At 38.7% G+C, this 12992-nt stretch overlaps 1 protein-coding gene across 26 annotated transcripts in view; it reads left to right on the top strand.

Moving 5' to 3' along the window:
* The window catches only part of TASP1 (taspase 1), a 504811-nt gene that overhangs the window by 91696 nt on the left and 400123 nt on the right, over positions 1–12992 (top strand). For all 26 annotated transcript variants that reach the window (XR_011379999.1, XR_011380001.1, XR_011380000.1 and 23 more), the window contains one exon: positions 71–177. Coding sequence is in view for 14 of the 26 variants with exons in the window: in XM_070052103.1 (XP_069908204.1) it covers positions 71–177 (107 nt within the window). In the remaining 12 variants the exon portion in view is untranslated. The remainder of the gene's footprint in view (positions 1–70; positions 178–12992) is intronic.

Genomic DNA, 12992 nt, shown 5'->3' with positions numbered 1-12992 from the left:
CTTCAGGATATCTTATTAGTCCTTTTGCCCTAATATTTCTTAAATGTTATTTTTAATGTTTCTTTTATAGGATTCAGTTTAGCTGCATTTAAAAGAAACAAGAGGAAACTAGAGCTGGCAGAAAGGGTGGAAACAGATTTCATTCAGCTAAAGAAAAGAAGACAATCAAGTGAAAAGGTCAGGAGGTATTTCAAATATTAACAATTAATGTATGATAATGATATCTCTAATCTGAATTTAGATATATAACCACTAGAATATTACTATCCAGTAGAAATATGGTATGTGCTACATAGAGCTTTTTTTTTTTTAAATTTACTTGACAGGTAGAGCTAGATAGAGAGAGAGACAGAGAGAAAGGTCTTTCTTCCATTGGTTCACCCTCCAAATGGCTGCTGTGCCGATCTGAAGCTGGTGCAGGGGCCCAAGCACTTGGGCCATCCTCCACTGCCCTCCCAGGCTACAGCAGAGAGCTGGACTGGAAGAGGAACAACTGGGACTAGAACCCGGCGCCTCTATGGGATGCTGGTGCTGCAGGTGGAGGATTAACCAAGTGAGCCACAGTGCCGGCCCCCTACATAGAGCTTTTAAAGATTTATTTATTTATTTGAAAGGCAGAGTTACAGAGAGAGGAGAGACATAGAGAGTGATCTTCCATCTGCTGATTTACTCCCCATATAGCCCCAACAGCCAGGGCTGGGTCAGGCCTAAGCCAGGAGCTTCTTTCAAGTCTCCCACATGGGTGTAGGGGCCCAAGCACTGGGGCCATCCCTCACAGCTTTCACAGGCCATTAACAGGGAGCTGGATCAGAAGTGGAGCAACTAGGACTACAACCAATGCCCATGTGGGATACCAGCATTGCAGGCAATGGCTTAACCCACTGTGCCACAATACTGGACCCATATAGCTCTTATTTTTTAAAAAGTAATCATACAAACATTACCATAGTCCAGTTATGCTGGATAAGGATATTTTGATTCAGGACAGACCACATGTATAATTGTGGTTCCATAAGAGTATATTATCTAATGACATTGTAACTATTTTAGTTCCTATAAGTTCACTCTATGATGTTAGCACATTGATGAAATTACCTAATGATGTATTTCTTGGAGTGTAACCCCACTATTAAGGGATGTGTAGCTGTACTGATAGAAATAAGAATTAAAACAAGAAAGAATTTCCTTATTTTGATGATCTTGTTGCCATAGTAAACTAGTGTTTTTTTTCTCAATCTTTGATCCTTTATATTTACATTTGGTTAATTTAAAATAAGAATGATTGTGGCATAGTAGGTTAAGCAGTCACCTGCTATGCCCGCATCCCTTATGGGCACCAGTTCATGTCCCAGCTGCTCTAGTTCCTGTCCAGTTCCCTGTAATGCACCTTGGAAAGCAGCAAAAGAAGGCTTAAGTACTTGGACCTCTGCCATCCATGTAAAATAAAATAAACTAAGAAGAGTTAATCTATGGAATGCTTTTGGCTACAAAATAATTGAACACCTGACTGTGGATTAAGAAATTTGCATTTGTCCCTCTGCTCTTTGGCTCTTCCTCACGTAAGAAGTCTGGAGGTGGTTGGTTGTTAGCATTAGTTTAGTTTTCCAGTGATGTAGGACCAATCTATCTGGGATTATCTTGGGTCTTTCTCTCATGCCTTTGAAGCATGGATGTGATATGACAAATCCAATTTTAGACGTCACGTCTGCATTTGTGGAGGATGGGATGAAACTAGTGCTAGATGTATTTGTCCTTTCATTGTCTTGGATGCAAAAGTTTCTTGGAATTTCCCATCCCAGATTTCTCTTTAGTAATTTTTAGGGGGTATTGGGACAATGGGCCAGTTTTGTCACATGACTGTTCTTGGCTGCAAGGGATCCTGGGAAGTAGAGTAGATTATCATAATGACTATTCTCATAGCTCATAACTTGAGGCTGGACACATTGTTTTCCCAAACAAAAAGGGGTATTTATTATTATTATTTTTTATTTTTTTGACAGAGTGGACAGTGAGAGAGAGAGACAGAGAGAAAGGTCTTCCTTTGCCGTTGGTTCACCCTCCAATGGCTGCCGCGGCCGGCGCGCTGGGGCCGGCGCACTGCGCTGATCCGATGGCAGGAGCCAGGAGCCAGGTGCTTTTCCTGGTCTCCCATGGGGTGCAGGGCCCAAGCACCTGGGCCATCCTCCACTGCACTCCCTGGCCACAGCAGAGAGCTGGCCTGGAAGAGGGGCAACCGGGACAGAATCCGGCGCCCCGACCGGGACTAGGGGGTATTTATTATTTTTATCAAAGGAGGGTGGACACATGGTTATTAGGTAGGAAATTTATAGTGTGTCATGTAAATGGAGATGAGTTTTTTGCCATCTTTCTTTCTACGTCCTTTCTTACTATAAATTATTAGAGTCTTCATGTTAATTGAATAAAAACAGATTTTTGTCTCTACATGCAGAATATGTAGATTTTAAGGTATAATGTTAAAAATGAGGATACAAATTCTGTTTTATCCTTATTTTTTTGAAAAGATTACTATTCAATTCTAATATTATATTGTAACATAAAAATGGTAGTTGTTAACTTTCTTTTTCTCCACTGAGCAGACCCAGTTCTTCTGGATTTTCTTTCTCTCTCTTTCTAAAGATTTATTTATTTATTTGAAAGGCAGAGTTACAGAGAGGTAGAGGCAGAGACAGAGAGAGAGAGGGGTCTGGTTCATTTCCCAAATGGCCACAACGGCCAGAGGTGGGCCGATCTTTGAGAGCTGGATTGGAAGTGGAGTAGCCACTTCCGTATGGAATGCTGGCACTGCAGGTAGCGCTTTACCTGCTATGCCACAGCGCTGGCCCCTTTCCTCTTATGGTATATACATAGCCCATACTTTACATAGTAGTCCCCAACCATAAAAATGACCATGCATTCTAAAACCCTGCAAAGTAGTCTTTTTAAAAAAAGTTTATTTATGGGGGCTGGTGCTGTGAGGCAGTGGGTTAAAGCCCCAGCCTGCAGCACCGACATCCCATATGGGTGCTGGTTTGAGATGCGGCTGCTCCTCTTTCAGTCTAGCTCTCTGCTGTGGCCTGGGAAAGCAGTAGAAGATGGCCTAACTTGGGCCCCTGCACCCACATGGGAGACCTGGAGGAAACTTCTGGGTCCTGGCTTCAGATCAGCTCAGCTCTGGTCATTGTGGTCATTGGGAATTAATCACTGGATGGAAGACCTCTCTCTTTCTCTGGCTCTACTTCTCTCTGTAACTCTTTCAAATAAATAAAAATATTTTTTTTCTAAAAAACTTTATTTATTTATATTTGAAAGGCAGAGTGACAGATAAAGATCTTCTGTTTGCTGTTTCATTCCTCAAATGCCTACAGCATCTGCATCTGCATCCGAGCCAAACCCAGGCCAGGAGCCAGGGAGCTCCATCTGGGTCTCCCACATGGGTGGCAGGGACGCCAAGTGTTTGAGCCATCTTGTGCTGCCTTTCAGGGCGTGCCTTAGTAGAAAGCTAGTTTGCAAGTGGAGGCAGGACTTGCACCCAGGCACGTCAATATGGGATGTACGCATCCTAAGCAGTGGCTTAACCTGCTGTACTACAATGCCTGCTTACAGAGTGGTCTTTATGGCAAAAAAAATTACGTTTGTTCCATGACCTTTAAAGATTTTGGTTAAGAGTTTTAAAAATTCTTGCTGTTGATTATAAATATTTAGGGAAATGAAAATAAAAAGTAAATAAAATGGATTTTTTGTCAGTCATTTAAAGCATTAGAAGCATTAAGAAACTTTCATTCTTTGTAAAAAAACTTACCAAGAGAAGTTTGTTCTTTTTGCCTTCTTGATATATAATTTATGATGTACAGTTGAGCCTACTTTTGACATTGTGCTGAATTTTCATGCTTCTTTGAAATTCTGGATCAGCTTTCAACATTTTATCCGTTATGCTTCTAATGATATAAAAATAGCTCCTGCAGTAACTTTAGTTGCCATTTTTGCTAGCATCACTTCCTTCAGGGTATCTTTTTCTTTCTTGTCAAAACTACCTTCCTTGTTTGCTTGTCCTTGCTGTATTCCTCTGGCTGTATACTTCAAGCCTTGAATGGTGGTGGTGTCCAACATTTCCCACTGCCACTTATGTCTTCTGTAACTCTGTGTGTCTTTCATTTCAGTTTCACTTATCATTTTTTTTTGTTTCTTTGTTTCACTCTCTTTGAAATAAGTTCCCTCTTTTGATAATCAATTTTTGTAAAATATGTAGATTTATCACTGTGAAACAAAGAGGCCACACAACCACATGCTTTGCTGTTTGTGCATGGTGACACATCACTGATAGACTTTGAAAGACGTGTCTGTTCACATATCATGAAGTGTGTCTGATGTTTGTAGTGGTTTGTGAACTAAGAAGCTAGTAATGGAGTTTATACTTTATGTGATTACTCACTGAATATATCATGGTACCTGAAATTTGAACCATGTTGTTGGGGAACTGAATTTTTTTTTTAAACTAAACTGTGGTAACTGAAGTGTATATGAATAGGCAGTGAGACTGTGTTTATGACATTTCCTTCAATCTGAGTTTTGCTGACCACACATTCATCACGCAGCTTAGCATGCTTCTCTGTCTTCTGTAATTTCTGCAAATTGGCATCTACATTTCTGAAAAAAAAATGCCATGGCCTCTTGTTATTAGAGTACTTAACAATAGCTTCTTGTGGTATATGTGATGAAGTGATTACCTCTTTTAAATAAAGTTTTGCTATTGAAGGAAAAGGGGGTAGTTGTGTTGGTGCTATTCATTATCATATTTGAAAGGTAAACCTTTCTTTTGGAATGAAGTGGCTAACTCCTTGGTGTTAACTTGCTATAGTTGGCTTATGCCATGGATTGACTGAGTAGCTACATGATTGAAAGTTGCTTATTAAAAGAGGAGACCCTACAGTGAGAAGACAGATTCAATACACATCGTAACCTAGGTTTCATAAATATCACTTTAAAGCGATAATCCTGGATATGATCAGAGGGGACTCTTAATCTTTGGAATATTGAATGAAGTTGGGGGCATTGTTTGATCTCAATATTTTTGATGTTCCAAGCCTCTTTCTCTTCACTTTCACAAGCATATTGTCTAAATAGTTTCCATCTCCTTTGCTTTAATAACAGATTTTGGAGTTGAATGTACATATTAAGTGATTTTTTTTTGCCTCCTCTCATCACTTTTGTGATGTAATTTAAGTTTTCAATTAATTTCATTGGTTTTTAGGTAAAGCAGGATTTATTTAGGACAGTAAAATGAAAGTTAATCAGACCTTTCCATTGATTGTTCAATATCTAATGAACAAGTTGAAAAAATTTTGTAATGCTTTTGGTGTTCTTATACTATGTTGTGGATTCAAAACCACTCTAAAGAGATGCTACAACTTTTAATTTTGTGCTCCTAAGCCACCTCACAGAGACATCAAATTGGCCACATGTTTCAGAAAGGAAATGTTGGGCCTTGCTTTGTGCGCTTCATATAAATATGTTCTATTCTTTTGAAGTATATTGTGGGTAACATTTTTCCCTTTTATTCACCATCTTGAAATTATTATGTAAACGCTTAACTGTATCATACTAAATCACTGTATTCTTTGGGTGAGAGGTAGGTTAAGATCAAAGAAAATAAATGCACAAAAAACAACATGTTTTCCTCAGATTGTTCCATTTGTACTTGTGTACATATCTGTGCATTATGTGTTCAGGGAAAGGAGTAATTAGTCTTTTCTAGAAATTCACTTTGCTTCATCTAGAATTTTGCGTGTTTCTCAAGAAGATGATTAGTACATGGATACCCAAATAAACAGAAGCAGGAAACTTCTTATACTTCCCTACATAAAGATACTTTACATATTTATGTTTTTTCCACTTAGCTGAAAATTCATCCTATGAAGTGTAGCTATCTTCTGTTTGAAATTATTCCATTGAATTTTATACTGTATTTGTATCACCTAAGACTATTTTCATTACTGAATGAGCTAGAGATTTCATATGTAAATTGATAAGTAGGTCAGAAACATAATTAAAGGTTTTGCTGGATTGCCACTACCTCATGAATTTGTGTAGGTTATGGAGCCTGAAAATCAGCATTTCTTTCCATTATAACTTGATGGGGATTCTTTAAATGTCTCTAGTTACAGTACTTTGTCAATTCAGGTCTGGAGCTTTCAATACTTGAAGACTGGGCAATGTATATTTGTTCCTGCTTCAGGAATATCTTCTAAGTTCTCATGTAAAGATTCAGTAGCTATTAGGTTGGATTTTTTCCCCAAGTGTTTTTTAAATTTATACCAAGCTATACCTTAAATTTGTATGGGTCTTAAAGTTATGAGCAAAATAAAAATTGAAGCAAAAAGTCCAGGTTAACAAATCTTAACTACTGTTTTTATTTTGTAATGCAAGTAGCCTGTGGGTTTTCAGGATACATGATACAAGTTGACAGTAAGTATTGTCAGCCATAGTAATTCTCCCTCATTTTTTAGTATTTAGCAGGTCGTCACAGCTTCCTTTTGGTTTTTCATATTTCACAAAAATCAACTGGGGGGACAAAAGAGTATTCTTTCATTATCATTGGAATAGTTCTGGCTGATCTTGTACCTATGTAATATGGAGATTATATTGTAGCTTTCCTAACAGGAAGTACCTCCAGTGAATGTAATCTCATTGATACTACACATAGAAACCTTCTTATCTGGAAGTCGCATCAAGCTGTGGTATTAATTAAGAATATCAGAGTCTTAAGGCAGGACTTTAAAATATGTCTTCATATGATACCAAATGATATGACTCTGCACTGATGACCTGAGTTGACCCATCACGGAAATGATGATGCTGGTGCATGTATAGTTACAGAAGCAGAATAATCCAGTGCATGAAAAGAAAGTACGTGCACATGCATGCATACACATGCAGATCAATTGCAAGATATTTTTGGATCAGAAAACATCAACCAGTGCTTAATTAGGTTGAAGGAAAACTATTTAAGTTTGTAAAGGCTTGATTGGGCTATTTATTCTCTGGTCAGGCTTCAAGATTTTGAATAGGTAAATGCTACTGAAGGGGTGGAGGAGAGAGGATAGAGTGTGAGATGAGCTCTAGTCATCTAAGAGTTGTATCTGAGTCTACTATTTTCTAGCTCAGATACTTGGGACAAGATTGAAACCTCTCTAGGCTTCAGTCTGCTCATCAGTAAAGTCAGTTTGTGAACCAGATGATTACACCATGGCCATTTGAAGTCGATAATCCTCTCACGCATTTTTGTTGGCAGCATGGAGATGGTCCACATTCTCTTGATTCTCTCATTAAGGGATTCTTTCTTCTAGTGGGTCCTAAACTTGGTTGGTCATTAGATTCATTAGGGTGTTTTAAAGCTACTGATTGATTCGTAGGCTCTATTGTAAACACACTGAATCAAAATCTGTTGGGTCAACATTTGCGACATTGCTTTGTTCTTCCTGAAACGTGACGGTGGGCTTAGAAATCATTGTTTAAACAAACATGGAACATTCTAGAAGAACTGGGAATTGCATGATTGAATAACATTGCATGCAGTCTTCGCTCTCCTCCAACTGGATAAAACTCTTGTTTGAAAGCTGTAGCTCTTTTTCTCTGCTCCAGGACTTGTCTCCAGGTAATTTTCCCTGTTCATAACTGACAGCTCCCTCAAGTCAGGGTCCCTGCTCTTGGTGTTTCCTTTGTTGAGCAGAACACATTAGCCACTATTTAATGAAATTTTGTTTAATTGGATGAATCTAAGTTTATATTTACCCTACTTTTTTTTTAAAAGATTTTATTTATTTATTTATTTGAGAGGTGGAGTTACAGACAGTGAGAGGGAGAGACAGAGAAAGGTCTTCCTTCCTTGGTTCACTCCCCAAATGGAAGCAACGGCCGTATCTGTGCCGATCCGAAGCCAGGAGCCAGGTGCCTCTTTCTGGTCTCCCATGCAGGTGCAGGGACCCAAGCACTTGGGCCATCTTCGACTGCTTCCCCAGGCCATAGCAGAGAGTTGGACTGGAAGAGGAGCAGCTAGGTCTAGAATTGGTGCCCACATGGGATGCTGGCGCCACAGCACCGACCCTCCACTACTTTCATCTTTCAACTGTTCCAGCTACCTATTTCCACACGTTCACTCACTGACCCATCATACCCTAACTCATCCCATCTGAAATCAGATTTCATCATTCTGTCTGAAAGACTACAGTAGCAGTCTAACCCATCTGCCCTCAACTACTGTTGCCCCTCAGTTCTCCACCCAGCATTTGCTGAGTCATTTAAAAGCCCATCTTCTGCTTTAACTCTGTATTCACTTCCAGCTGCTCCTAAGAATAAGGTTTAAACTCTGTAACAGAGCAGGTGCCTTCTTCTCCACTCTTTTGGTATCTCATTCTTACTCTCAGTCACATTGTTTGCTAAGATTCTTCTTGTGTCAAGGCCATCATGCTTATGATTCCAGATACAAGGATTGTTGACAATCCCTTTCCTCTCTCCTTCTCTCATGTTAAGCTATTATGCCTTCCAGTTGTCTCTCTGTCATCAATTGTTAGTATTTGATGTCTTTCTCTTTAGATAGAGTGCGTGGTCTGGGAGGACAGGAATTATATCTGTCTTGTTCATCATGGTTTTTTTTTTTACTTGGTATATGATAAATGCTGAAGAGACAAGGGCTTAATGAATACATGCAGCAGTCATTTTTTTCTCATTTATTTTACCATCATCAAGTCTATGGTGGCATGAGCATTTTATTTTTTATCTTTACTATTGTCTCTAGAAACTGTGCCTTTATTTAGTTATTACTAATTTAAACATCTAAATTGATTATTATAATATAAATTTTGAAGTAGAAAAATGTTATTTTCTTTAATATTAAGTCTCATAATCTCTTAGGATAAGTTTGAATCTATAAATTCTTCAGATATACATTAGTCCAAAAATTATGCCTAAGTTTTAACAATAAATTTGCATTTGGAGATATAATGAAATAAAAGTGGTAGTTCATATTAAGTGTTACTAAATAATGTTAGTTTACTTCCTTAATATTTCAAATAATTTAAGATGATAGCTAAGTAAATAAGGGAAATGAGTGTCAGGAAATACTATCTTAAAAACCACCTACAATTTCCAAACTCTATTGAAGAGGTGAGTCAGGAAGTGCCCACAAGGGGGCGTGCTCATCTAGAGAAACTTGACCAAATGCCTTTCCTATTCTGCAGGTAAAAATTCCTGTTTAACAAAACTGTTTCTAGACTATGCCTCCCCCCCCCCCCCCATCCAGGAAAAAAGATGAACCATCTCCACAATGAGAACTCTATCCCTATTCATTTTATAGCATGTGTTTACTTTGGGTGTGTGATTAAGCAGAGGGTAGGGTCTTATAGAATGGAAATGTGAATTGCCTTGCAAGTTCAAACAAATTTATGAAGCAGGTGATTGCACATTCCCTGTGCTGCTTGCTCCCCGGCCCCCCGCCTGTGTTTACAGCATTTTCACTTTGTAAGCATTGTCATCTTTTCTATGAAGAAGTGTTAAGGTCTACAAAATTTCTTTTGTGGATGATTAGCCCAAAGGATAGGCAGTGCACCATTTTTACTGCTGGATTAATCCACATAGCCTGGGATTATAAGGAACTCACTAGCAAGTCTCTTGGAGAAATGCACAGGCTCTGTGTGGTGTTTGCATGAGAGACTGTGGCCTGATATTCCCTTCAGTTTTTCTTATCCTGTACTTTTTTACCTTTGGGCTCAGTGTTACCACCAGCAAACATTTATTGAATGCTCTTTATGATAGTTTTTTTTTTTTTTTACAGGCAGAGTGGACAGTGAGAGAGAGAGAGAGAGACAGAGAGAAAGGTCTTCCTTTGCCGTTGGTTCACCCTCCAATGGCTGCCGCGGCCAGCACGCCGCACTGATCCGATGGCAGGAGCCAGGTGCTTCTCCTGGTCTCCCATGGGGTGCAGGGCCCAAGCATTTGGGCCATCCTCCACTGCACTCCCTGGCCACAGCAGAGAGCTGGCCTGGAAGAGGAGCAACCGGGACAGAATCCAGCGCCCCGACCGGGACTAGAACCCGGTGTGCTGGCATGCCGCAAGGCGGAGGATTAGCCTAGTGAGCCGCAGCGCCGGCCTATGATCAAGTTTTTAAATAGGTTTTAGGGAGTAAATAGAGGATATGGCATATAGGCCCCACCTTTTAAGTATTTGGTCCAGGAGAATAAATAATAAAGGAAATGAAGCCATTTGGTGTGTGCTAGAAGAGTGAAATCGTGAATGAGAGCTAGAGAAATTAACTGGATGGGTAAGTCACTCTGAGCAGTAGTATGTTTCTTAAGCAGACTTTATATAGAGGGAGGAATTTAAGCTGGTTCTTGGTTAAAGAACAGGACCAGGAATCTGGGGGGAGAGAAAGAGAAGTCTTGGGTTTAGAGGCCTGAAAATGGAAGAGCTTGATTACCAGCAAGATTTGGGGGCCGTGCAGGAAGGCAGCCTAAGTGTGTGAGACAAATCTAGAGAGGAGGATAGGTAGAAGAGAGTAGGGCTGATTGGTGACATATGCTGTGTTTTAAGGTATTCAAAACAAAATATGTCACACCAACACTACATTTGTTGGTCAAACCAAACTCTGGTTTTGGTAGTTTGTAATCCCTGGTGGGTGAACGTAACATGGTTCATTTAACTGTCCACAGAATTTAATGAAGTAAAATAGGGTAAAGAGGCATTAAATCCACAGATGTAGTCCCCCTGAATTTCAGGCTACGTTTAGTGGTGCATTAACTTTTAACTGTACTTTGGATCAAATGTGCAGAATGTTTTCAAATATGTATAAGCAGGAGCCCTGGTGGCTATTTGCATTACACACAGGATTTTGAATGTTGAAAGTCTGAAAACACCACTGAGGTTAATTTGAATATTTCATTTTCTAGATACAGTTCTGTCATAATTAACTTAGATAGTATTTCATATCTTTAAATGTATTGGAGGCTCCTTTCCTACTCTTTGAATTATTTAGTTCTACTTTCTAAAAAGATTTTAATCTATTGAGGAACAAAAAGAGAAAGGGTGTTTTTTCTTCCTTTTTGTTTTTTTTAATATGCTTATATTTAGTTGTTATGTATTTATAATTTTGAATAACAATTTTTGTGGATAATTATATGGCCAAACAGATATGCTATACTTTAAAAAACTCAGGTCGATAAAAGCAACTTATTTATTAGTAAAGTCAATGTCAAATATCAAATATTATTCTTCAGTCTCATGAGGGTTGACTTTAAAACCAGGTTAAGTGACCCATCCCAATTTTCATGGTGTTTCAGTGGCAGGAATGGAATCCAGATTGTCTGTGTTACCTTCTAGTCCTTTATCTGTTATTCCCCACTGCTTTAAGACTCAGTTCAAAGGCCATTGGAGCTCTGGTATTTAAAAGAAAAAGTGTAATTTTATCCAGAGAAGGTAAATGCATGCCCTAAAATGAAAGAAAGACCAGAGGTCCAGACCACGGCCAGGTGTTCCTAGAAAGAGCCAAATTGGACGAGTAAATTGAAAAAGGTTGCCTGCTCTTATAAAGAGACTTTGTAGCTGTCTGTTTAATTAGCAAGGACTTAGCTTGCTTATTTATGTGCTTTTTAATTTGCCCAGGTAATGAATTCATATCCTATTAGTGAATACATTGGTTGTGTGTTTTTCTATCTCTCCTTAAAGTACTATCCATATGCCTCCAGGAAGTAAAATTACTAAATAATCTTGATACTCTCCTTTTCTCTTGAATACGTTTCCTAGATGGTGATGACTGATTATAGAAGGTGCCCTGCTCTCTAGTTGAAAAAAAAAAAAAAAAAAACAAAGCTGAAACTAAACTATAGTCTGGGTATTACTTATTAGAGCTTTTAGGAAGTCAAGAAAATTTGGAATTAAAGCAAATTGAATTAGCCAAGAATGAAAGTCAAATGACTCCTGGGTATGAGAAGGCAGTCAAGAAGTGTTATCTGAAGAAAACATTAAATAAGGAATATGTGACCAATATCATGATATATAATTCCTTTATAGAGAAAGTGAGAGGCTTAGTGTTTGATGGTTAGAGCCTTAGAAGTTTGTTTCGAATAGTAGACCAAAGGGCATGGAAAAACTTCTAAAGTTAAGATTGCTCTCATATTGTGAGAAATGAGTCAGGACTTGAATTTGTCATTGTGGGGACCAGACAAAGATTTTATGAGAGTTGTTTAGTGATGTGCTTTGAGAAAGGACTGATTTAGAAGTGACATTTCAGAAGCATTACATTTAAGGAAGTTATAAGTATGAAATAACCAGAAAGAAGCATGTGAAGTAATAGGAAAACTGTATTACGTAGGCCGAGTTTGTATTATGCATACAAACTGAACAAGATGCATTTTCAGAGGTCATGAAGTTGTAGTTACTGATGAGGTTTAATTTAAAAATATTAATTTCATGAAACTGTTATTTGTTGCTTACAGGCGCATGAAGGGCAAGAGAAGCTGCAAAAGTTCCTAGAACAAACCCATGTTATGTTTTCTCTGATCGGGAAGCATACCACATGTTTAACGGGATTTAAAAACACAGGAGTCTCACATGTGGTTAAGAGGTGATCCAGGAAACTTTTGAGTTATTTGAAGACCCAGGACTTGAATATGGGCAGTATTTTAATGTTTACGGTGGGAGTAGGAGATAATGGCAGAAAGTGACATTTGTGCTGGACAAATGCAAATGAGGCAGCGAGGCCAGTATCCATTATTTAAGAGATCCAAGGCTAGTGTTAGAGGAGAAGGCAGGAGAGAGGGAGTGCCTTTGCTGAGAGGTTGACACATAGAGAAAATTATTGCCCATTACATGGAATTCAGTCACTTCATTCACTCAGCAAGTAGTTTTCTCATGAAATCAACTTTGCTTTTTTAAATGTCTATTTAATACTTAACTTTTTGGCCGGCACCGTGGCTCACTAGGCTAATCTTCCACCTAGCGGCGC

This window comes from Oryctolagus cuniculus, chromosome 11 (assembly GCF_964237555.1).
Source record: "Oryctolagus cuniculus chromosome 11, mOryCun1.1, whole genome shotgun sequence".
Lineage (NCBI taxonomy): Eukaryota > Metazoa > Chordata > Mammalia > Lagomorpha > Leporidae > Oryctolagus > Oryctolagus cuniculus.
Note: the sequence above shows the minus strand (reverse complement) of the source record. Positions and strands in the feature narration are given on the sequence as shown.